Below are 25283 nucleotides of genomic sequence, written 5' to 3'. Positions count from 1 at the left end.
CTCCATTGAGTATTTAGATACTTATGAGCTCTCTAAAGGTGTGAACACAAGCATCGTTTCTATCAGTTGTACTTAGTACCTTGTTTCAAGTTCTGGCCCAAAATATCTCCTTCTAAGATCAAATCAATCATATTGAACCATGCCAAATTAGATAATTATTGTCTCTATCAACTCCAATGGCTTAACAGTTTGTAAAGATTCCAACACTTTTGGAGACAACAGGGAAAATTAAGGTTATTTGAGCCCACCACAAAGTTAAGGACATCAGAATCTATTACACTAACAGCCCTACCTCAGACCTTAGCCATCAAGCCACTTCTCTCACCTTTAGCTTCTCCAAAATCTCTCTTTCTCTCCAGGGTCTTTCATTCCTACTGGGTAGCCTAAATATCCCTGGTTCTAGTACTTGGATGAAAACTTTCCTATATATGTTGTCTCTTCCAATTAGAATGCATTCTTTTAAGAACAAAGACTGGCTCACTTTTCTGTTTGTTTCCACATGGTTTAGTACATATTAAGCACCTAAAATGTTTTTCCAGTCTAATATTGGATTGAATATTAACTTGATTCAGACAGTCTCTCTTTTTATAGTTCCATATAAAGGGTGAAGATTCTGTTCACCTGTGGTAAGGGGGAAAACAAACTGCCCGAGGGCCTTATAAGGTCTGTGAAATCATTTGGTCTGGCCTTGCCAAGGTAATCACAGGTGATAATGAACTGACAGCTATGTACAGCAATCTTCCACTACTTGAGTTCTATAAGTTGATAATTTTGTATAGTCTGTGAATTATGTTATAAATATCCTAATGACCTTTGGCAGAAAAAAAGGTTTCTTAGTCCTGACCTATAGCATGGGTATATACCATGAACTAAGCTGAGTGAATAGAAGGACTACTTTCCCCCCTTTTCTTATGTTTTTGAGAATTAGGCTTGGGATTTTGGTCTCGTCTATTTCCTTTGTCCTTTTAATTAAGCTTTAGGCATAAGCAATGGAGTTCCCAGATCTAGTCTCAAAGTAATAGTGGTCTTTGAGGCTAGATTTCAATTCAGATCTGCAACCAGTATAGCAGAGAAACTCTTAAATGCCAGATTATCTAGGATTTAAGCCCAAAGGTAGCTTTAGATTTAGAACTTGGTGGAAGATGGCATTATAGGAACTGGATTAGACCATGAACCTAATTGGTCTCCCCTTTTCAGAGATTAAGGTAGTGTTTCTATGTGTATGAGAATAGGGGTACAGGAGGATTAAGAAGCCATATGGCAGATAGTTGGGAACATTTATATGTTTCCTCTTTTTATATTTTTGAAGTAAATATTCTTTTATAAAGCCTCTTTGGACTTTTGATGATTAAATGGAACTGGAATGCAAGATCTCTCCCTTAAAATTAGAACAACACAGTTTGTAGTCACTAGGGTCAATAGCAGAGAGACTAGATGTCTCTTAGCCCTCTAAGAATACTGGAGAACCAAGGGAGAAGGGTGAAATGTAACACATTTTCTTCTAGATAGAAGGGACCATGGTAGACATTGCTATACATGAAAGGAAGGATTTAGGAATTGTGGATTTTAGGATTTAGGATTTGTGGAGAATTATCATGGGGGACTGTTTTAGATTTGGGGCAACCTATACATAAGGGCACTGAGGTACATAGGAAATAAGGGACAAAAGAAGATTAAAAAATATAAATGTGCCAGAAAAACAAACTACTCCTTATATTTTCCCCCTGTTATACTTATATCCTTTGCAGATTGTGCCTAGGAGTCCAACTATTTTTTTATTGATTTCTGAATGACTTAAGGCTATGAATATTGTGAATTTTGTATAAGCTCCCATAGTCCTTCCTCAAGTCACATAATTAATGGTTGTGGTAAAAGAAAAAGACAGACAAGAGAGTTCTTTGCAGTTCCCTAGAGTCTTTATCTTCTAGAAAATAGGTACAAATCAGAGTGACAAAAATTTTCACATTCTGTGTTTCTTCAGTCACCCGGAAGTATGAGGATTATTCCTCACTTATAATCTTCGTATGGACCTCCCTACTCTTCACCCGGAGCTTGTTGACCTGGGACTCAGCAATATCAGCCCGTTCCTCAGCTTCCTCCAGCTCATGCTGGATCTTGCGGAATTTAGAGAGGTTGACATTAGACTGTTCCTCCTGAGAACAGAAATGAATTTGTGAGAGAATGAAAGACTGATTTGGAACCTCAAGATGTAAATTCAAATCCATTTCTATAACTTATGAGATATGACCATGAGGAAATCATTGAACCCTTCTAGACCTTGATCATAAAATAATGAGATTGGATTAAATATTTTCTAAAGTAACTTTTTTGGCTCTAGACTTTTGATTCTCTGATTTTTCTTGAATACAAAATCACACAGGGTCTATTGACTCCTATAGAACTTAACTTTAAAATATTAGGATTAATTTCCTTGATATTTTTTCAATACATGGGCACAATAGAAAGAACACTGATTGTGGAGTCAGAGAACCAGTATTCAAAGTCCTCCTTTGAGATTAATTTTTTTCCCTCAGAGGTCATCTAAAATAATAACATCAACAATAACATAATAGCAATATAACATAACTGATTATGTGCATTTTAAGATTTCTCATTTTATTCTTACAACAACACTTGGAGATAGGTGCCTATTATTATCTTCATTTTACAGATTAAAAAAATTTAGGCAAACAAAAGTTTAATGAGTTTTTCAGGGACACATTGATAATAAGTGTCTGAGACTCGATTTTAACTCACATGTATCCTAACTGTAGATCCCCTGTGCCACCTTGTTGCCTACTGGGTCTTCATCTAAAAATGAGGACTAACTAGTTGACCTTTAAGGTATCTTCAGTTCTTTATCTATATCTTATTTGATTTTTAAATTATTGATCAGTAATTTTTATTCAATAAAAAATTAACAATATGTAAATAAAACACTCAAATAAATAATTTCAAGTCCTTAAGCTTATTTTTATAAGGTTGCAAAATTGGAAATCAGGCAAAGAAAACAAAATAAAAAATGGTTAACATTTATAAGATCTGATATTTCCTCTTATTTAAGGCTTGATTGTACATGCCACCTTATACTAATCTACATCTGTGAATTCAACAGTTTAATTTAATAAACATTTATTATATAAGATAGTCACTGTTCTAGATGCTGGAATTACAAGTACAAAAAATAAGTAGATAAACATTGATCTGTGCCTAGGCTATCATCCCTAGTTATCCGCAAATCAAACATTTTTATATGAATTTCTTAGAAAAATTTATTTGTGGGATCTGTAAAAAGATAAATCTGTATTATCTTTGAGTGGAAAGTTTGAGAACAGGAGTGCTAAGCCAGAGATTAAATCACTCAATGTGGTCCTGGCATCATTGAAATGGGCTTTTTAATGTTACTGCTTTGCTGGCAATAGTCTCCCCTCTTCATCTTTTCTATTTCTTTCCCTTCCTTCCTTGATCCTCTTTGCTTATTTATTCCTTTTTTCTACTTAGCTCTGGAACTGAACTGTGCCTGAAAGCACAGGAGAACAGGGAGCTTTGAGCACATCCTCAATCTAAAAAATCAGTGTAGTGTCATTGAATCAGTGTTAAATTTAATGTTATAAGATCCATTTTTGAGGCCTGGCTCTTGGGACAAGAGACTGACATTCTCTGCTCAACGTTTTCATCCATAAAATGGGGAATAATAATAACTATACCACCTTCAAAAGGTTTTTGTGAGGCTTAAATAAAAGGCCTCACATAAAATCCTTGATAAAATCTAGAATGGTACAAATTTAAAAAAACATATTATTATGAGCAAATCTGTACTCACAGCTTCCTCTGCTTGTCTCTTGTATGCTTTCACTTTAGACTGCAGTTTGTCCACCAAGTCCTGAAGTCTGAGAACATTCTTACGATCTTCTTCAGTCTGAAAGATTTTGTAAATAAGTGGTTTATTTGAAAATCAAATTTTCATTATCCTTAAAAGTAGAAATATTTGTAATTCCATTGTAGACTGCCAGAGTCTCTTCCCTTTACCTGGTAAGTGAGTTCCTTCACTCTCCTTTCATGTTTGCGTAGACTTTTCACAGTTTCAGCATTGCGTTTCTGCTCACTTTCTACCTCCCCTTCAAGCTCTCGCACCTAAGAAAGGAGAGAGGATTTCAGCTCAGACTTCAACCATTGCTACCTGCTCATTGTTTTGTTTTGGGGATTTCTTATTTCAAAAAACCCCACCAATTTTTTCTTTTGCTATGATTGAAACAGCACCAAAAAAGTACAGACATCAGGAATACTTACTCTGGCTTCCAGTTTCTGGATCTGCTTTTTTCCTCCTTTCAGGGCCAGCTGCTCAGCCTCATCCAAGCGAAGCTGCAAGTCTTTTACTGTCTGCTCTAAGTTCTTCTTCATCCTCTCCAAATGGGCACTGGTATCCTGCTCCTTCTTCAGCTCCTCAGCCATCATGGCTGCCTAGTTAACAAGAAACCAAGAAAACTATAAATGTCAAGTAGTCATATAAATATATCAAAGAGGGAAATTAATAGGTTTTCTTCTCACATCAGTGATAGCCTTCTTGGCCTTTTCTTCTGCATTTCGGGCTTCCTGAATCATGTCTTCCATCTCACCCTGGATTTGGGAAATGTCTGTTTCTAGCTTCTTCTTGGTATTGATCAAGCTGGTATTCTGGGTAAAAAAGAGAAAAAAATCACAAATTGCCATGTTTCATCTTTCTCAAATAACAACCAAAGATCATAATCTTTGAGAAAGTGGGAGAGAGATAGACCTGTAATTTCATTAGTAGGAAGAACTTCAAAAGGAAACTTCTTACACCCATGCATATTAGAAAATCATCTATAAAAGAGTATTGGAGGATTAATATTGAGATATTGAAAAGATTAAATGCCTTGTCCAAGGTTACATAGCCACTCAGTGTCAAAGTCAGGTCTTCCTTACTCTAAGACTGGTCATCTATCACTATACCATGCTACCTCTCAGAGACTCTAATTAAAATGCTTAAGATGCTTTATGTAGAAGGCTGAAACTCTTGAGTCATTGCACTGAGGTCAGTTCAAGCACTTAGGGCTAATTACTGATTGGACAATACTCTATGGGCTTACACTTGGAAAATGGTCCTTCCCCCTATCCTGTGCTAGTTCAATGATTGGTGTATAGAGGATTGTAGCGGGGTCGAAGGGGTGGAGAAAAGCTTGCCAGGGACACACTCAGGGCGGTAGAAGAGGGAAAAGGTGGTTACAGAGAATCTGCTTCCATCCTGTTCAATCCTGCATCTGGGGACCGAGGATAAAGATTGAGGACTTTGGCTTATCCTGACTCCGGCTGATTCTGGGGTGTCCTGAATGCTAGCGTGGTCAGCACAGCTTTATATAGTCTACTAAATACTCCTAGTAACACTCCTGGTAGGAATTCAATTCAATTTGATAAATATTTTGGTCACTTCATATAAGTTACAATAGTATACCTCAGAGATAAGTTGCAAAGATAAATGAAAAATAGGTTCCTCACCACTGAATTTATATTCCAGCAAGGTATAATTATACAAGGCTAAATAGTACAAAGTAATAACAGATGTACAAAAATACTACATGGAGAGGAAGAAGATATATTTTGTTAAAGGAAATGAGAACGAGTAAGCCTTGAAAGATGAATAACACTTTGAGAGTATAAGGCAAAGAAAAGAGTAAAAAATGACATGAGATGTTGAGTTAAGGTTATTGGAAAATTAACAGAAAGAATTTAGTTTTGAATGTGTTGAGTTTTAAGTATTTGAAGGATATATCAGTAGAGATGTCCATTGGATATTTGGGGATTAGTATAAAATCCCCAATCTAAAAATCTAAAAAAACAAAACAAAACAAAAAAACAACAAACAACAACAACAACAACAACAAAAACCCAACCCTCTGCTCAGTAGAAATTCCTTAACAGAGTTTTGACAAATCTCTAGCTATATTTAAGCAGGACCTAATTTGAGTTTTTCCTTTTTTTCTGTTCTCCCAATAGATTTCAGTTGTGTTTGACTCTTTGTGATCCTATGGAACATAGTATGCCAGGCCCAACTATCCTTCACTATCTCCAGAAATCTGTTCAAAGTCATATTCTTTGCTTCCATGACACTATCTATCCATCTCAATCCTCTGCCCTTCACTTTTCTTTTTGTCTACAATCTTTCCCAATGTAAAGGTCTTTTTCCCAATGAGTCCTGTCTTCTCATTATGTGGCCAACGTATTTTACATTTTAGCTTAGTATTTATCTTTCCAGTGGATAGATCTCAATACAGACTCTGTTGTAATTGTGCTTACCTGGGTATGTAGAAGTTGCACACGTTCACTGGCATCCAGAAGTTCTTGTTCTGCTATCTTCCTGCTCCTCTCAGTTTGTTCCAGAGTAGCCCGCAGCTCCTCAATCTCAGCCTGCAAGAGGTTGGCTCTGCGCTCAACCATTGCCAGCTGCTCTTTCAGGTCTTCTTGACCTCGGAGAGCATCATCCAGGTGGATCTGAGTATCCTGGGTACAGCAAACAAATTCTGTTATACATAATGTTCTTAGGTCTCAGCTAAAGCCAAACATTCAGAAACAGCTAAATGCATGGTTCCATTTACTTTAAGTATTCCTTGGGTATTTCTGTAGTTCCTTAGGGCCTCTGCAGCCATTCTGTTGGCATGGTTCAGCTGGATTTCCATTTCATTCAGATCTCCCTCCATCTTCTTCTTTATCCTTATAGCATCATTCCTGCTTCTGATCTCAGCATCTAGTGTGCTCTGCATAGACTCCACAACACGGATGTGATTTCTTTTCAGCTGATCAATTTCTTCATCTTTTTCAGCGATTTTCCTATCAATTTCAGACTTTACTTGATTCAACTCAAGTTGGATGCGTAGGATTTTCCCTTCTTCATGTTCAAGAGAAGCCTTAATGAAAGCCAACAATCAAGTGAATAACAAATAATAATCTGTGTTCTAATTACCTGATTCCCTAAGGTGCTATTATTTTCCATGTTTATTCCATATCATTCTTTATGTCATTCTATAACTCCCAAGTCACGCTTAAGTTTTTCTGAATGTACTAGTCTACAATGCTATGTGTACCTCAGCTTCTTCCAAAGCAGCCTGAAGTTCACACTTTTCTTGTTCAATTTGTTTCTTTATTTTCTCTAGCTCATGGATTCGTTTGCCTCCCTCAGCAATTTGCTCAGTCAGGTCAGAAATCTCCTCTAGGGGTAGAGAGGTAGAGACAATGATACAGGTGGAAAAATAAAAGGTCTTTCAAGTCACTATAAACAGAGCAAGTGAAAGGGACTCACGTTGCAAGTTTTTATTTTCTCTCTTGAGAGTTTCAAGTTGGTCCAAGGATTCCTCATAAGCATTCTTAATCTTGAACAGCTCTGTACTGAGGGATCGAGACTCCTTCTGGGAAGCTTCTAACTCAGCATGAGTTTCTTCATATTTTTGCTTCCATTCTGCCAAGACCTGAAGAAAAATATAAGTTTATCAGCCTATTCAATGGAGGAAGTTACAAGGATTGAGTTCACATAACAACCCCAATAGATTTGGAAGGATATATATAGTAAATGACATTAGACATTGGAAACCCACAAATATCCCCTTTAGGTTGTTTGGAGCAATACATGATTTTTTGATTTCTTACAGCTATTTTACCTAGTCTTCTCAATCTCATCTGTCCCTTGCATATCTTTTATAACCTGAATACAGGAAAAGCAACAAGCCTTATAATCCAGGTATTTTATATTTATGATAGTATGTAGCCCAAATTCTCATATAGCTCTATAGACATGAATAATTTCAATAAAGGATCATGTATGTATAACTCATATATAAATACACAGGTATGTGATGGTAAATGCTTAAGAACTAATGCTTGGGAGAGAGAGGAAAGAGTATGCACAGAATGCTTTAAAGTTTAACCAGCATTGTTAATAACTTCTCCATAATTTTCACTTGACAATAAAAATGAAACAAAAATTAAGCCCTGATTTGTAGTTTGCAGATTTCCAAGGTTTAAATGCTCCCACTGAAAATTTAACAATCATTGCTCAAGAGCCCTTCCAGCATACCTCTGGAATCCAAACAAATAATCTTGATGTTGATAATTGGGAACTGACTATATAAAGCACAAAATTTAGTGTGAAATACCTTATCAAAATTCCTTTGCTTTTTATCCAGAGCTGCACAGGCTGCATTTGTCCTTTCTACATCAATCATGAGGTCCTCCACTTCATTCTGCAACCGTTGCTTGGTCTTTTCAAGGGAAGCACATTTGGCATTCACAGCTTCTACATGTTCCTCAGCATCTTGTAGACGTTGGGCCAGCTTCTTCCTGAAAAGGGTAGTTTGCAGTTCTGATTAGTGACCATAAGCAGAACTATATATTGTGGAATTATGAAAAGTTTCTCTCTCTATCTCTCTCTCTCTCTCTGTTTCTGTCTCATCTATCTCATTTATCTGTCTCACAAGAACTATACTTGACCACCCAACTTGGAGTTTATGGAAGTGGTCATGCATTAGCAGCAAGAATAATTTTACAAATTCAAATTTGTGAAAATAATTTGAAGAAAAATTAGAAGTGGAAAAAATATAATAATAATAATTTTTTAATTCACCAAGTACTTTTATTTATATGTTGACAACTTATTTATTTATATGTTGACAATTTCACTAAAGTAGAAATACTTAGTAAGAATTGTTAAAATAGAAAACTATTAGATGGGACTAATTAATAACATCTAAGAGGCTATATTAATTCATTTTCCAGTACTTTAATACTCATAATTCCCACCCTAGATAAACTGAATTTGTATTATTTACAACTTGTATCATTTTCATATTATGAATTACAAAATTGACTGGGGAATGTGTTCCATGTGATTTGTCCTAAATGTCAAAATTTCTAGTTATAACTCTGTATAAGTATAAAATGTCTATTCTATTCTGTCCAGGGGAAGCAAAGCAATCTGTAGAAAGCTACTCTCCCAATTTACAAACTGGATTAGATTATTTAGATAATAATCTTCATTACTTATTAACATATTCTCCTTCCCATTAATTCTTTCAAGCATACTTGGCCTCCTCCAGTTCCTCTGTGCGCTGAATGGCATCTGTTTCATATTTGGTCCTCCACTGGGCAACCTCACTATTGGCCTTGGACATTGCCCTCTGTAGCTCAGCTTTGGCTTCCTGCTCCTCTTCATATTGTTCCCGTAACAAGTCACAGTCATGACGGGATGACTGCAGGGCATGGGCCAGAGCATTCTTGGCCTTTGGAAAAAGCAAATTTGATGTCATTATTTTATTTGCTTACTGGATATTTGAACCAAAATTGCTGATTCCTCATCAGTAAAGAAAATGACTATAACTCAGGCTAACAATCACTGAAGCCTACTTTTATCTCCTCTTCAAGCTGCCTCTTCAGTTCCTCAATTTGTTGAGTAAATGCTTGTTTTCCTCTTGATAATTGAGAAACTAAAGAGTCTTTTTCATCAAGTTGACGTGAATATTCACCTGTAAGGGAGGAGGAAGGGAAGGGGAACAACTTAAAGAGCCTAGAAGTATTTACATTTTAAATTAAAAAATAAATAACAATAAAATCATTTTAATACATCTTTTTTTTGAATGAGCAAAATGGTCTACAAGAATTTATGAATCACAAATCTCATTTTTAGTTCCCAGATATATCAAATTAATGGAGGTAGATGTGATTTTAGGAGTAAAAACTTTATTAAGTTCCTACTACATTCAAACTACTGTGCCAATATTACTTAACCTTTTGGGGGCACTTGATTATTTTTTTTCATAACTACTCACATAACATTTTAAAAAGCAAGATTTTTTAAATTGAGTTTCTTTCTATCGGGATGTAGTTGTAATATAGTAAAAAGAACAGGGTATTTAAAATTAGTAAAATATGGGTTCAAATCTTAGTACTTACTACCTGTGCCCTATTACCTTTTACCTCATTAGGACTCAGTTTTTTTTTTTTTTATTTTAAAATGAGGAGTTTGTACTAAATGACTTTCAAATTCTCTGCCAGCTCTGAATTTTGGGATCTTATGCAATGAAGCATAATCTAATACAATTCTTCTCAACTCTGACCTATGAATCACTACTGGGCTCCAAGATTTTCTAGTCCACATGCCACTAATATCATCTGAGTTTTGATAGAAAGAATTATTGAATTCTTGGTAGAGAATAATTGGTAGAGAAAGAATTAAATCAAATTTTGCTTAACTTGGGTTCACTAGTAGTCTGAAGACTACAGTTAGGAACATAAGTTCTCTGAGAGTAGGGATTGTTTAAGTTTTGATATTTATATTGCCAGCACCTATCTTAAGGATTTCTGGTTTGGATCCACTATTATCCCAATTTTCCCAAAATAGGAAAATAATAGAGTTTGAATGAAACCTGCAACTCTAGAATATTGGACTTGACTTTGGTTTCTACCCAAATCCTGATCAGTGAAGAAAAAGAAATGGTGATCAAAAAGCATGGTTTCATTAAGAATATAGGTCATATCAAACTAATCCTATTTGCTTTTTAATCAAATCTGTCATGCTATGTTTATGAACATGATGTGGACAAGATAAGAATACCATTAGATGGATAAAGATCTGAATAACCAAAGAAAGAATAGTCATTTATTTAAAGATATCTTAGAGAAGAATTTCTAGTGGAGACATAGGGCTCTCTACTTGTTCTTGCATTTGTTCATTTTATTTTATGACTTTGTGACTTGGATAAAGATATGAATGTTTATCAAATTTATTGCTCACAGACTCAAAATCTCAAAATATTTCAACAGACTAGAATGGTTGGGTATCTAAAAGATGAAATTGCAGAGGTATAAATGTAAAGTTCTATACTTGGGTTCAAAAAATTAGCTACCCAAGTAAAGGATGGGGAAGTCATGATAAAAAGACAGTTCTTGTGAAAAAAATATGTAAAGGTTTTTATTAATAGAATTTGGCCCCTTTGGGTCTTTCTTATATCACTTAGCTTGGAGCTCTCATGCACTTATCAAAGACTGTTTCCCTCGCTTATCAGATTATAACCCTTGGTTCATCTATTTATCCCCAGTTCCTTACACAATGTATATTGCAAATAGTAACTGCATATAAATGTGTACCTAATTGATTTAACACAAAAAACTTTTAAAGCAATTTAGAACTAGTAATCCAAGATGGGCACCAGTAAATGACTTACCAGATTCAGTCTGTAAGCGCCCTCTCTGGGCAGTTAGGTCATTGATCAGACGCTGCTGTTCCTCTTCCTTTGATTTAAGTTCACTAACTTGATCTTCTAGAGTGCGGCACATTTTTTCAAGGTTGCCCTGCATGCAAAATTTTAGAAGGCATTGTGATGTTGTGGAAGGATAGATTTCGAGTTGAAGGACCTGGGTTTATGATCCACTTTAGTAATCATTACCTTGAAAAAGCCATTTCATCTCTGGGCCTCAATTTTCTCATCTATAAAAATAAGGGGTTTGGGCTACATGATCTTAAAATACTTAAATAAAATCGTATTCTTATCTAAAGTTTTTGTAGCAGCACAGAATTTATTTGTTGGAAGAATAAAGTATGGTATATATAGATAACGTACCTTGAAGTCAGGAAAACCAGAGTGAAGTTGTGTCTCTGACACTGGGAAAGACACTTAGATTCTCAGAGCTCTATGCAACTCTTTAAATTGAAAAGAATGTGCTAAATTTATACAGGGAATTTCCTCACTGTAAAGGAGGATTATTGTAAGAGTTCCCTAAAACACTTTCAGAGGCCTAGCACCACCATGACAAGAGAATAACCAGGAAATAGGAAAACAAAGCAAGGTTCTTTCTGTCTCTCTGAAAGCAATCAGGGTTAAGTGACTTGTCCAAGGTCATACATTTAGTAAGTGTATGAGACTGTATTTGAACTCAGGTTCTCCTGATTTGAGGTGCCAACTAACTTCTCCCACAGTTCTTTCATTAACTCATCTCTCATTGTTTTGGTTTTCTTATATGAAAAACAGAAATGATAATAGGCCTTTCATCTCTCACAGAGGAGTTATGAAGATCAAAGAAACAATCATAAAAAATTCCTTTAAAGCTTTAAAATTCCATAATATGTAAGTTATTATAAGTATGTAAATATAAATAGTAGATTTAAAATGAGTAGAGTAGGATTTCAAACATTTTGTTGGAAATGAGATTGGGAAGAAGCTTAGCCAAATTTTTCATTTTACAGATAAGGAAACTGATTCCTGGGGAATTGTCGTGATTTGCCCAGTGTCTCCTTTGCTCTAACAAATAGCTAAACTCTTCTTGTCAGGAAAAAAATAAGCAAATACAGTGTAAAATGTTACTTTTCCCCAAGGCTGATGTTATTGTTCATCCCCAAAGGAATGATTTTTAATTATAGAACTTCAGATATTGTGGAACCTTGCATTTGTTATGCCACAGTCTCTTTTGAACTGTTCTACCTCAGTTTCCCTGTACGAGTTTCCCTTATCTCAGTCTCCCTAACTATTTCCCTTAGTTGTAACCCCCCTTCTGGTCCATTAAGATTGGGAACCATTTGCTCTAAGGTTATAAATTGTTAGCACAAGCCGGATAAACAAGAGAGGGGACCTCCTGACTCTTTCCTGTTCTTAAGAATTTACAATATCCTTCTAAAAATATTCCAAGATGCCTCACTGATATCTTTATTCCTGTCAGACATCCTGTTTCTGGGTTTTTAGGATTTATGGCCTCTCCTATCCTGACAGAAGTTTTCCCACGCTACTTACCCCTTCCTTTGTTTAGAGAAAAGGTATTTAAGAGTTTGAGATTCTCCCATTCAGCACTGGGTAATTTGAGACAAGAGTCCTGTCCAGTCTCCAATTAATAAAATATTAAAAATTCTCTAATCTCTCTCCTGCCTCAGTTTCTCTGGCATTACACATTGTTTATTCTGTTTAAATTAAATTCAGGGACCTACTTTAGCTTTGGATACAGATTCCATATTGCTGGCAAGATCATCGATCTCCATTTTCAATTCACTCTTCTCCTTCTCTAGTTTCTGTTTGACTCTCTGCAAGTTATCAATTTGTTCCCCAAGCTCAGCAACACTATCAGCGTGCTTCTTGCGTAGAGTGGCAGCTGTGGCTTCATGCTGCAGGGTGGCCTCTTCAAGGTCCCTGCGCATTTTCTGGAATTCAGCCTCTCGTTTCTTGTTCATCTCAATCTGAGCTGAAGTCGCTCCTCCAGCTTCCTCCAGGCGCTCGCTGATCTCCTCAAGTTCCCTGGAGAGATCAGATCTTTGCTTCTCAGCTTTTGCCCGCGAGGCACGTTCTGCCTCGATTTCCTCCTCCAGTTCTTCAATGCGTGCCTGGCAATAAGGAAAAACACATCCATTAGCCCTTTCCTGTCAATGAACGTTTCTATGGTGTCTGGAACCCAAAGAAGTGCTGACTTTACCTGCAACTCCTTGATCTTCTTCTGCAACTGCATACCCAAAGCTTGTTCATCTTCAATTTTGCTTTGCAGGTTGCTCATTTCAAACTCTTTCCTTTAAAAAAGCAATGTATGCTTTGTATTTGTACTTAAAATTTCAAAAGGTCTTTTTCCACAAGAAACTGTGTTCCTCAACTACTTACTTTTTGAACTTTTCATCAAGCTGCTGTTTGTCATTTTCTACATCCATGATGGATTCCTGGGCCAATTTTAAATCTCCTTCAAGTTTTCTCTTTGCTCTCTCCAGATCCATGCGAATTTTCTTTTCTTGCTCCAAAGACCCTTCAAGCTAACGGTAAATAATTTAATTAATACATGGCAGTTTCTGCTAATAGCCCCATCCTTCTAATCCCCAAGTCCTCTAACTTACTCCCTATTATATACCTTAGTCTAGAAGTTCCGAGGTTATCTTTTCCTCTTTCTTGCTTTATTTATTTATTTATTTTTTGGCCCTCAGTCATCAACTTCTACAGAATCTTTCCTTGTACTATCTATCACCTTATCTGTTCAATATCTCTTCAATTCCACAATTTTAAAAAAAATTAAATATTCGTTATATCCAGGGCACTAATGTAGGTATTGGAGATAGAGAGCCAAAAACAAAATAGGCCTGCTGACTACAAGGACACTATTCATGGGATGTTGGTTATGCTTGGTACACAGATACATCCTCAATAAAATGAAAGATGGAGAAAGCATTAAAAATGAGATCAGAGTGATCATCATAGAAGGTTTCATGGAGGAAGTGGCACCTGAATTGAACCTAAAGGACAATTATTTTGAAAGAAGTGAATTCAAGAAATTGAGGCATGGTTAATTCTGAAGTGTATTTACTCTGGAGAGGTTTAAGATGAAATCTTAAGTTTGGGGAAGTTTGAACTATGGATTACAGAAAGGGGAATCATAAAATAAGAATAGCTGTGGAGTCATATGACAGAGATCCTTCTTGTCCGAGTTAGGAATTTGTATTTTTGTCTGATAGACAATGGGAAGCCAACCAAGGTTTTTTAACCAGAGGAGTGACGTAGTCAGTTATGTCCTTTAGAAAAATTTTGTCAAGTCAGTTGGAGAGGAGAGACACTAGAAGTAGTGAGACTAATTAGGGACGCTTACAATAGTCCAGGCAAGGCATGATGAATTCCTCAACTAGGGTGGCAACAACTACATGGTAAAGAGAAGGGAATTCACAAGAAAGAGATATTATAGAGGGAGAATTGATAAAACCCACTCTCTTGTGACTACAATAAATCAATAATCCTTATTTCTTTAACTCTCTATTGGTTCTAAAGTTATTGTTTGTCTCAATTAACATTTGATCATATACTTTCTTTCTTCTGTAATATTAAAAATTCCTCATGGGTTTTATGTTATTTTATTTTATGTTTCTTCTGTAGATTTTTCATAATGTTTACCACTATGGAATGTGTGATGAAAGGAGTACCTGGTCCAGGCTCTTCAAATGACTTGACTATATCCCTAATCAAGTTACTTCATCCTTTTCAGCTCTGATTAGCCGCCCAATAAGGAAGTTTAAAAAAACAAACTCTGGGTAGAAGACTGAGTTATATATTCTCTCAATATACCTTTCTCATTTTTCTGTCTAGGAATTTATTCTTAAAAACATAAAATACTTACCAGGATCAGCAGATAATGGATTAATATTGATTCATCAAGTAAACATGATTCCATAATGTTTGTCTCAAAAAAAGAACAGTATTTCTTTATAATTTTAGGCTTACATCATCCACTTGTTGCTCCAGTTTGATTTTAGCTTTGGTCAGTGTATTCACTTTGTCCTCTTCTGCCTGCAGGTCATCCAGGGTCTGCTGATGAGCCTCCTGGAGAGCTTTCTTCTCTTTGGTGAGCTTAGCAATGGTTTCATCCAGCCCAGCCATTTCCTCTGTGAGGTTTTTCACCTTTGTGAGGGAAAATGCTTTTGTATTATTGTGCATTTAGTATCATACTTACACATACCATATGCAACTATACATTATTCTATTCCCATGGGTGTTATTTGTACTTTGTTCTCAGTAGCATGTTTCTCCTTTTCCACTTTGGCTAGTGTTAGCTCAAGGTCATCAATGTCTTTCTTGAGTTCTGAACATTCATCTTCCAGTTTCCTTTTTTTGGCTGTCAGTTCAGCATTGATCTCTTCCTCATCCTCAGCTCTTTCAGTCACTTCTTTGATTTTAGCCTCAAGTTGGATTTTGGTTTTGATTAGCTGGTCACATCTCTCCTCAGCATCAGCCAAACTATCTGCTTCCTGAAAAAGATATTAGATATTTGAGAGGTTTTTCTGATGCTCTATATTATACCAATAACATATTTTTTATTTGTTGGTTCACTTGATTTTACCTCGATCAGCACACATATGAAAGAAAAGATCAGTTGTAGCTTCTATTACAGAAGTAATATTTGCTTTATTGAATTAAATCCCTATCATTTGCAAAACTCTGTGGAGTGGAATTATAGAGAAACATATAATCTCATATTATTTTCCAAACTATGATCCATCTCTGATCTGTTCATGGAGAACTTAGATTAATAATTATTAAAAATTCCATAACTTTATCTTAGTGCTCTTAAATTTAATCATTAGCAATATTTCTCCTTGTTTCACATTCATCTTCAGAAAATAAGAATATGGCTCTCTTTGACACTAAGATGGTGTAGATGTCTATATCTTTCTCTAGGGTGGGGCAAAGAGACAAAAGTATCAGATGACAAGGTGACAAATACAAATAAGGGATACAGTAAATTGACATTAGAGGGTCTTTTCTGGAAGTAGCACATAATTGAGAAGAGATAGAACCAAAAAGGATTGATGTGATGTACTGGTGTGGGAAGAGAGATAGAGACAAATAGCATATATGTTATCTAGAAGGAAGATGCTGAAATCTGTGTACATAGAACTAAAGTGAAGAAGATGGATTGTTATGAAGATCAAATAAGATGATGTATTCAAAGCACCATATAAATAATGATCACAATCATTATTGTTATGCTCAAAACAATTATCTCATCCGAGAACTCACTCATTAACAAGATTTTCCCTCTTCAGCAATATCAGCAATAATCTTTTGTCAGGACTTGTTAATAGTAAATTTTTAGAGAATATAATGTTTTCCTTCTCTAAGTTCTCCTATTGAACTTATATTTGTTTAGTCTTTTATTGGTTATAGAACACATTTCTATACATTATCTCATTTGATTCCCACAAGAACCTCTGTGAAGGTAGGCAATAATAACAAAAATCAACATTTTTCTGGATCTTTAAGATTCACAGTGTACCTTCCTCACAACACTCCTGTGAATTAAGTAAGATAAAAATTTGCTCCATGATTTTGAAACTAGACTGAGCTAGGATCAGATTCTGCTTCAAGAATTTACCAGCTATGTGACATCAGCAAACTGAAACGAGATAATTTATGTAAAAATCCTTTGCAAAAAATTAAAATTGTAAATAAATACAAGCTTTAGACTGAGATGAAGTGCTTGCAAAGCACTTTACAAATATTATTTCATTTTATCCTCATAATAATCCCGAGAAGTAGATAGAATTATTATCTCCATTTTCCAGAAGAAGAAATTGAGGCAGGCTGAAGTTAAAAGACATAATGCCCAAGGTCATAAAGCTGGCAAATGTCTGAGGTTGAATTTGAGCTCAGGTTTTCCTGATTTTAGATCTAGTGTTCTAACAACAATGCTACCTAGCTGCCTCAGAAAAGGAAGCCCAGAGAAATCAAATTCAGTGGAAGAGTAATCTTTGAGAATTAAGTGATGGACTTAAACTCCAATACTCTGTCCAGTACATCATGTTATCTCTGAGAATCATAGTTAAACCTTTCTGAATAAAAATACTACTCTACTTTTTCTTTTAGGAAAGAAATGATGTTGAGTATGAGAAGAATCATTGATTTATGACTGCAGAAGACTTGACAATTAAATATTTAAGAAGTAGCAATATGAAAAGAAGTATTAGATTTATTTTTTAAAGATCTTTGAGTTGAAAAATATTTCTCTTTACGACAAAGATTCAGTAAAATGATATATAATACTCACAGATTGAACTTGGAGCTGCAAATCATTTTTTTCTTGCATTAAAGCCACCATTTTTTCTTCTAGCTCTTTCCTTTTTGCTTCTGCCTTTGCAAGGTTTTCTTTAGTTTTTTCAAACTCTTCCTTCATGTTGGCCATTTCTTTCTCTGTCTCTGCACTCTTGAGCAGAGGCTTGATTTTGAAATATAGTTTCATCCAGGGCCAGTGCTTGACATTCATGAAGGAACGGATATTGTATTGGATGCAGAAGATGGATTCTCTGTGATATGATGAAAATGCATATGTTTTTTGTTAAATGGAACTGTGAGAGGGCACAAGGAAGGGAGGCATGGAAAAAATTAGATGATATAAAAATATCAATAAAATATACTTTAAAATAAAATGTTAATAGGTCCAATGTAAAAATAAAACAACAGATCAATTTTGAGACTTGTGCCAAATGGGCTAAATATATGAATTCATTTACCTTCTTTCCACCATCTTCTGGTACTCCACTCTTGCTAGAAAACCACGACACATGGCTTGAGTTCGGGTAATAAGCTGTGCCAGCTTGTCATCTCTCATCTCCTCTAGGAGACCCAGAAGACCAGCTTTGAAGAAGACCTACATGAAAGTCATTACAGATCGTTGACTTCATTCTGCAAAAAAGTAGAAGCTGACTGGATGTGGTACAGATAGAATTAACATAATACCTTGGTGTGGCCAAATTTATATTGGGTGTGGTCAATATCTATGGATCCAAGAAGCTTCTCAGAAGCCTTCTTGCTATCAATGAATTGTCCTTCAGGAATAGCACTTGCATTTAAAACTTTGTATCTGTTGTAAAAAAAAAAAAAAAAGCAAAACATATATACAGATATGAAACTGCTACCATTGACTAATGGATCTTCTCTTCCCAGACTACTAAAAAAATGGAGCAGATATTATGCAGTATAGTTTTTTGTTGTTGTTTGGCAGTATGGATATACCACAATAGTATTCTCTTATTCATGGTTTTTGTTACATATAAAAAGTAGCTTAGTCTCTAGATTTACTGAGTTAAAAATCTGTTAGTTATATTATATTGTATTTATTTCTCTCTTTTGCTACAAAATCATAAAGCTAAAATGTTTTTTTCTCGATCTAAATCTAGAGTTATAAGGAAAATAACTTATTTAAATATACCAAAAAGAGAGCTCTAAATAGTACGGTGGATAGAGTACCAGACCTGGAGTCAAGAAGACTTTTCTTCCTGAGTTCAAATCCAGCATAAGATACTTAGTGGCTGTGTGACCATGGACAAGTTATTTCACCCCATTTGCCTCAGTTTCCTCATGTTTAAAATGAGCTGGAGACGGAAATGCCAAAACCACTCCAATATCTTTGCCAAGAAAAGCCCCAAACAACAACAAAAGGTCCCCAAAGTAGTCAAAACTCTAGCTCCTCTGAGGTTAAATTCAGTATTTTCATTGCTCATTTTAAAAGTGAGCAGTAAACATTTATAATGGTAAGTACCAAATACTTTAGAATAATTCAAAATGAAAAGAGACTGACCTCTGTTTGAAGTCAGCATAGAGGATTCTGCTTGGGAATCCCTTCCGGCAGATTCTGATGCCTTCTAGCACACCATTACACCTCAGCTGGTGAAGGACAAGTTCATGTTCCATAGCACCTGAAAGAGCCAAACTGATGAAGTTACCATACCACAAAATAAAAAGCTGAAAGTCAAGCTGTGAATTTTAATTCTAGAGTTCCTTACCAGGAGTTTTGGTTTCATTGGGAATGATACAACGTACAAAATGAGGGTGAGTACTCCTCAAATTGGTCATCAGCTTGTTTAAATTCTCCTAAGAGGTCATAAGATAAGGATATATATGGGAATTCATATATCATTTCATTCATATGCAATTAATAGGTAATTATTGTGATTTTTGACATTAATAGGAAGAAAAATATCCAAAAACTGTATCCAAAGTGACTCAATCCAACAATGGTTCTGTCATTTACAACCTTTATGACCCATTTAGCAAGTCACTTTATACATTTATGCAAGTTTTCTCTTCTGTAAATGAGGGAATTAGACTAGTGGCCTCTAAGTTGACTTTGATCTCTAAATTTCATTCTATTAATGCTGTACTCTCTAAATTCCTTCTCTATCCCCACATTTCCTAAGAATTACACAACCATATTTTAAAAATAATTTCTATTTTTCTAGGTTTCAATTCTCTCATTTGATATTTAAGCCCATTGAAGCTCTTAAGGTAAGATATTAATATACCATTGAATATTTCTGCAACCACCTAATTTCAGCACTATGTCAACTTTCTAGTGAAATATAAATTCCTTGTGGGTGTGGACTATGCTATTTTTCTTAAAGTTTTGTGTCTCTGGGGCACAAGGATGTACATTAGATGCTTAATAAATATCTATTGAATTATAAAGAAAATAATCACCTTTATTTGCTTACTGATTCCCAGTTTTTCATCTATCTCCCATCTTTTATTTCTCACTGCTGAAAAATCTCTATCTATTTCTATCTCGACCAAGCCCTCCCCTCCCCATATAATTAATTGTGGAATTCTACTCATTATTAAGTATCAATACTTTATGAAATATATTAATCCTACTATCTTTATCTTTATTTGTTGAGTTCTCTTCAAGCTTCCACTGCATCCTATATGTCTATATAATCAACCAATTAAATTAATTTATTAACTTCCTATCACATGCTAGGCACTGTAGATATCTAATACACACACCCACACACATTTCTCTATAACAACATATATTCTGGTCCTCTAAATATTCTTTTCATGGAGTTTATTTTCCTTACAAACTATATAATAGTTTTTAGTTTTTTGAAACATTATAAAATGCAAGTGAAAATTGTACCCTGAAAAGAGCTGACACAGTCTGGAAAGATGAACCCTTCTTCTTGCCACCTTTCTTTCCACCACTAGCCTCTGAGGGACAAGAAAATGCATATTGTTAAAGGGCACTTCTTTCTATTAGGCAATTGTACCTAAAATCATGAAAATTTAAAGAAATACTAATTACGGTAGTATTTACCTGCTTCAGCAGCAGTTGGCCCAGAAAAGAGGAAGGCCAAAGTTTTCATTGAGGATTTCTGGTACAACCCAACCACAGTCTCATTCAGAGGGTCCTTGTTCTTATCCAGCCAACCAGTAATGTTGTAGTCTACAGTGCCAGCATAGTGAATCAGAGAGAAATGGGCCTCAGCCTTCCCTTTGACAACCTTAGGTTTCTGGAAGTTGTTGGACTTGCCAAGATGCTGCTCATACAGCTTGTTCTTGAAAGAAGTGTCTGTTGCCTTGGGGAACATGCACTCTTCTTCTAAGATGGAGAAAATGCCCATTGGCTGAAAGGAGGACAATAGATACATGATTGTAGTTTGATTTGAAGTTGAGATGAAAAATACAGTATGGTACAGTCTTAAGAACACCAGACTTGCATTGTGAGAAGACTTGTGTTAAAACCCTACTTCTGGTTTTTCTATGCTGTGTGTACCTTTGGCAAAGCTCTCAACTTTTATGTGCTTCTATTTCCTTCTCTTATCTGTTGGACTATGGGGCCTCTGACTTTCAATGTCCCTTCTAGCAGAAAATCTATTATTCTCTGATTTAGTATGTATATATAGAAATAATATTGTGAATCTGTTGATATTAATAAAGGTATTTTTTCTTGATATGTTTGGGTGAGGTTGCAAGGATCTGCTATGCTTATTAAAAACTTATTGATGATATTTGTTGTTATATATTTTGAATTCTCCTTGATGTTCTGCAGGGCATATGACAATTTTCTCTTTTGTTTCATTTTGTTTTGTATTGCTTTTATATTTTTCTTTTCTCTTATTCTGTTTCTTCAAAATAAAAAAAATTTAAAAAGAAAAAAAAAACTTATTGAAAGGCCTCATAATACAAGGTCCACATTTCCCAATTTCCACTAAAAAGTAACCTAGAATACCAAAAAATATTCTTAGCTACCCCCTAAAAAATCAGAACATTCTATCCCATAAAGTCTCTTTTTAGAGAAAAAAAGCCTATCTTTCTTTCCTTTCTCCCTTCCTCCCTCTCTCCTTCCTATCCTTCCTTTCTTCCTATCCTTCCTTCCTTCCCTCCTTCTTTCCTTCCTTCCTTCCTTCCTTCCTTCCTTCCTTCCTTCCTTCCTTCCTTCCTTCCTTCCTTCCTTCCTTCCTTTCTTCTTGCCTATCTACCTATCTACCCATCAATTTCATTCATCTATTTACCCACACATACACATATTTAAGTATATGAAGATTGCACTAATAGCTAATAATAAGTGCTAACATTTATATAGTGCTGACTGTACAGCTACTATCTTATGCATTTTACAATTATTATCTCATTTGGTCCTCACAATCCTGGTAAGTAGTTGCTATTCTTACTTTCATTTATAGCTGAAGGAACTGAGATAAAAAGAAGCTAAATGACTTGCCCAAGTTCACATAGCTAATAAATATTTATAGTTGATTGGAATTCAGGTCTTCCCGAATCCATTGTGCCACTTAGCTTCCCCTAGAATACATATTCATACACATGTATATACATACTTACAGACATAAATAGAAAGTATGAATTCGTTTACAAATAACTAAACTGAAGTTTAGAGAAACAACTTTCTTAAAGTCACCTAGAACAAGTGGCACACTCAGGACTCAAATCCATGGTATATATAAGAAGAACCATGGTGTAAAAGATGGAGAGCTAGTCTGAGAATTAGAAAAACTTGAATTTAAGTCATATCTCTTACACACAATGCTGTGGGACCCTGGACAAGTCATTCAATCTCTCAAGGCTGCAGATAACTTTCTAAAATACAGTAGGTTCAGATGATTCTTGTAAGAGTTCCTTCAGTAGAAATTACCTATACTATGGCAATCACAAGCATAGTTCAAGTCTAAATATGTATATATAAATGTGTATGCATACAAATGTAGGTATGTATATACATGTATAAAATATGTGCACATAAATGAACATGCATACAAATATAGATATGTGCATAAATATGTAAACTATGTACATCTATCTGCATAGATATACATCTTGCTTGTGATATTCAAAATTAGGGATACTAGAGGAAAGATTTTTGTTGTTGTTTTCATTTATATTTCAATTGTGAAGGAGGGGGGAAAAGTAAATCTTTAAAAATAGCATCATGTATCAAGATATATTTCTCTTTTAATTCACTGAACTTTTTAATGGAAGGCCCTCAAGCCTACAGATTAATCAACGGTCAAACACACCTTCTCAATGAGCTCAATGCAGGCAGCCAGGTCCATCCCAAAGTCAATGAACTCCCACTCGATGCCTTCCTTCTTGTACTCTTCCTGTTCCAGCACAAACATGTGGTGGTTGAAAAACTGTTGCAGTTTCTCATTGGTGAAGTTGATGCACAGCTGCTCCAGGCTGTTGAACTGAGTGAAGAGATACACAAAAGTATTTCATTTACATGGTATCATTAAAGAATGTTTTCCACACAAGTGGAATATTTTCCATATAACCTAAGGATCAAAACTTACCATATTTTAATTATTTGGGATAGAAATCATTCTAAACTTAGCCCAATCTCTTCCTGATAATTTATTCATCATTATGAAGATAAATTATAACATGAATTCAAGATCATGGGCAATATTAGTTCTAAGATACCATAACTATACAGTGATTCCAATGAAATATGCAAAGATAGATATATATGTATGTGTATATATACATATATATACATACACACAAATATATCTGTGCTTAATTGTAGTCTTCTTGGAAGAGGGAGAGAGGGAGAGAGAGAGAAGAATAAAATAAAAACTGCATAGCAAGAGAACTAAAGAAAACCTACAAGGAAGCAAAGAAAAGATGGATAATTCTGAACATAATATGTAGTGTTTATTAAATAGACTTTCTTGAAATGGAAATATATTACTTTGTATTTTGAATCCCCCTATGTTCTGCTATGCATATGACAATTGTTTCTTTTCTTTTCCTATTTTGTATTTAAGTTTGAAATAAATAACTTTAATTTAAAAAGAAATAAAACAAAAAAAATTTAAAAAGAAATGCAAGGGTGTTTATCTTTATGCTCAATATCTATAGACTACTGTGCTTCTTGAGTTCTTGCACCTGTTTTTAATATTATTTTTTTTTCCCTATCAGGTTGTCATCTCTTGTTTCTGTCACCATGCCTGATTTTAATAGACCTATCCTTCTAATCCCTATGTGTTTGGAAACAGATAATTAAAGTTATTATTATTATTATTTTAAGTAAAAGTAAAATGTGAATAAGAGCATGAGATATTCTTCTATGTATGAACTTTAGGATATGGAGTATGAGACATTCCTCCTTCATTATCTCCAAAATAATTTTGTCAACATTTTTAATCTCTGGAAATCTCAGTTCCTTAAATCTGTAAAATAAAATAAGAGTTTGGTCTAGGTCCTTTCCAGCTCTCAATCCTATGTTCTGTTTTCTAGATAACTAAAATTTTCTGATAAGTACTCTCCTCATAAATGAGGCAAATGTTACTATAATGTCTGAATTATGAAACAGCTTTTATTTTTTAGTCAATATCCCTAAAGTGGAATATGATGGCATAACTTTATTATAGTGGCTGAACTGCATCCCAGCAGGGGCAAACAGTCAAAATAAGAGATTGTTATTTTTTTGTCACACTCAAATATAATTTTATAAATAATTCACTACTGTATTTCTCTCTAGATGATACAAAATCAGCAATGATCACACTGTTACATTCCTCTGATGATGGATTGATCACTCACTTTCCACTACTGCTTATTTACACTTTCATTAACACTTGTTCAAACAATTCAGAGAACTTTCCCCTTACCTTCTCAATCACTATCAGTGAAGTGTTCCTCAGTCATGTGATAGCTGTCTCAGTTATGCCATCTGCCTCCCTGTATTATACTTTCAGCTCTTGAAATCTTTGAACCAACTAACCACTTCTCTTAAAAAAAAAATCACAAGTACTATTGAAATCGTTCTTCTGAAATCATTCTAGATTACTTATATTTCTTATGCCAAAGTACTTGGATGGTTGTGATATGTCACTAAGACAGATGGCTTCTCAGATTTCATATGTCTCAGTCAATTATTGCTCAACTTTCCTCTACTCAGACAAGATTTGGAATTAGATTTGCTACAAAGCACATGGCAAGTACCTGTGTACTCCAGTGGGATTTTTCATCCTTTTTCAACCCTAATTTAGTTTAGGGTACCATCATTTCATGGAGAACAATCTCTAGAACCTACAAACTTCTAAATTATTACAAACTCACATCAAAGATCTCAAAGCCAGCAATATCTAAGACTCCAATGAAATACTGTCTGGGCTGCTTGGTATCCAATTGCTGGTTGATACGAGTGACCATCCACAGGAACATCTTCTCATATACAGCTTTACCCAGGGCACCCACAGCATTGACCACCTGAAGTACAGATAAGTCAGTCAATATAGAATTCCTGTCTTTATTAGAGAATTGTAAAGGATATTTATTTTGTATATATCATTGTTGCTGTTTGTCCTTCATTCTCAAAGACAACCATGACATCAGGGAGGTGATGCTATGACATGCAAGTGAATTGGGTGCATGCACATGTAATCACCACTAACAGTTGTCAAGTCTCACTTTCATCTTTTACACCACTTAGTAAAATGCTTGATATATTTTTAATTGTTCAGTCATTTTTCAGTT

General features: G+C 35.0%; 1 protein-coding gene across 1 annotated transcript in view; it reads right to left on the bottom strand.

Moving 5' to 3' along the window:
• Positions 1-1903: 1903 nt before the first annotated feature.
• LOC100921220 (myosin-1) overlaps positions 1904-25283 on the bottom strand; it is a 33257-nt gene continuing 9877 nt past the window's right edge. Inside the window, exons 12-38 of the mRNA XM_031965538.1 lie at positions 24867-25016; positions 22817-22987; positions 20599-20908; positions 20422-20492; positions 19289-19376; positions 19084-19201; positions 18243-18366; positions 18017-18153; positions 17554-17809; positions 15512-15754; positions 15231-15407; positions 13635-13780; positions 13456-13546; positions 12977-13366; positions 11226-11352; positions 9409-9527; positions 9088-9284; positions 8163-8346; positions 7313-7478; positions 7098-7222; positions 6612-6920; positions 6313-6516; positions 4549-4674; positions 4291-4461; positions 4030-4134; positions 3824-3919; positions 1904-2153 (exon numbers count right to left, since the gene is read on the bottom strand). Of these exons, the coding sequence (XP_031821398.1) occupies positions 2001-2153; positions 3824-3919; positions 4030-4134; positions 4291-4461; positions 4549-4674; positions 6313-6516; positions 6612-6920; positions 7098-7222; positions 7313-7478; positions 8163-8346; positions 9088-9284; positions 9409-9527; positions 11226-11352; positions 12977-13366; positions 13456-13546; positions 13635-13780; positions 15231-15407; positions 15512-15754; positions 17554-17809; positions 18017-18153; positions 18243-18366; positions 19084-19201; positions 19289-19376; positions 20422-20492; positions 20599-20908; positions 22817-22987; positions 24867-25016 (4554 nt within the window). The 3' untranslated portion in view covers positions 1904-2000. The remainder of the gene's footprint in view (positions 2154-3823; positions 3920-4029; positions 4135-4290; positions 4462-4548; positions 4675-6312; positions 6517-6611; positions 6921-7097; positions 7223-7312; positions 7479-8162; positions 8347-9087; positions 9285-9408; positions 9528-11225; positions 11353-12976; positions 13367-13455; positions 13547-13634; positions 13781-15230; positions 15408-15511; positions 15755-17553; positions 17810-18016; positions 18154-18242; positions 18367-19083; positions 19202-19288; positions 19377-20421; positions 20493-20598; positions 20909-22816; positions 22988-24866; positions 25017-25283) is intronic.

The sequence above is a fragment of the Sarcophilus harrisii genome, chromosome 4 (assembly GCF_902635505.1).
Source record: "Sarcophilus harrisii chromosome 4, mSarHar1.11, whole genome shotgun sequence".
Taxonomy (NCBI): Eukaryota; Metazoa; Chordata; class Mammalia; order Dasyuromorphia; family Dasyuridae; genus Sarcophilus; species Sarcophilus harrisii.
The sequence above is the reverse complement of the archived record's forward strand: the minus strand, read 5'-3'. Positions and strand labels throughout refer to the sequence as shown.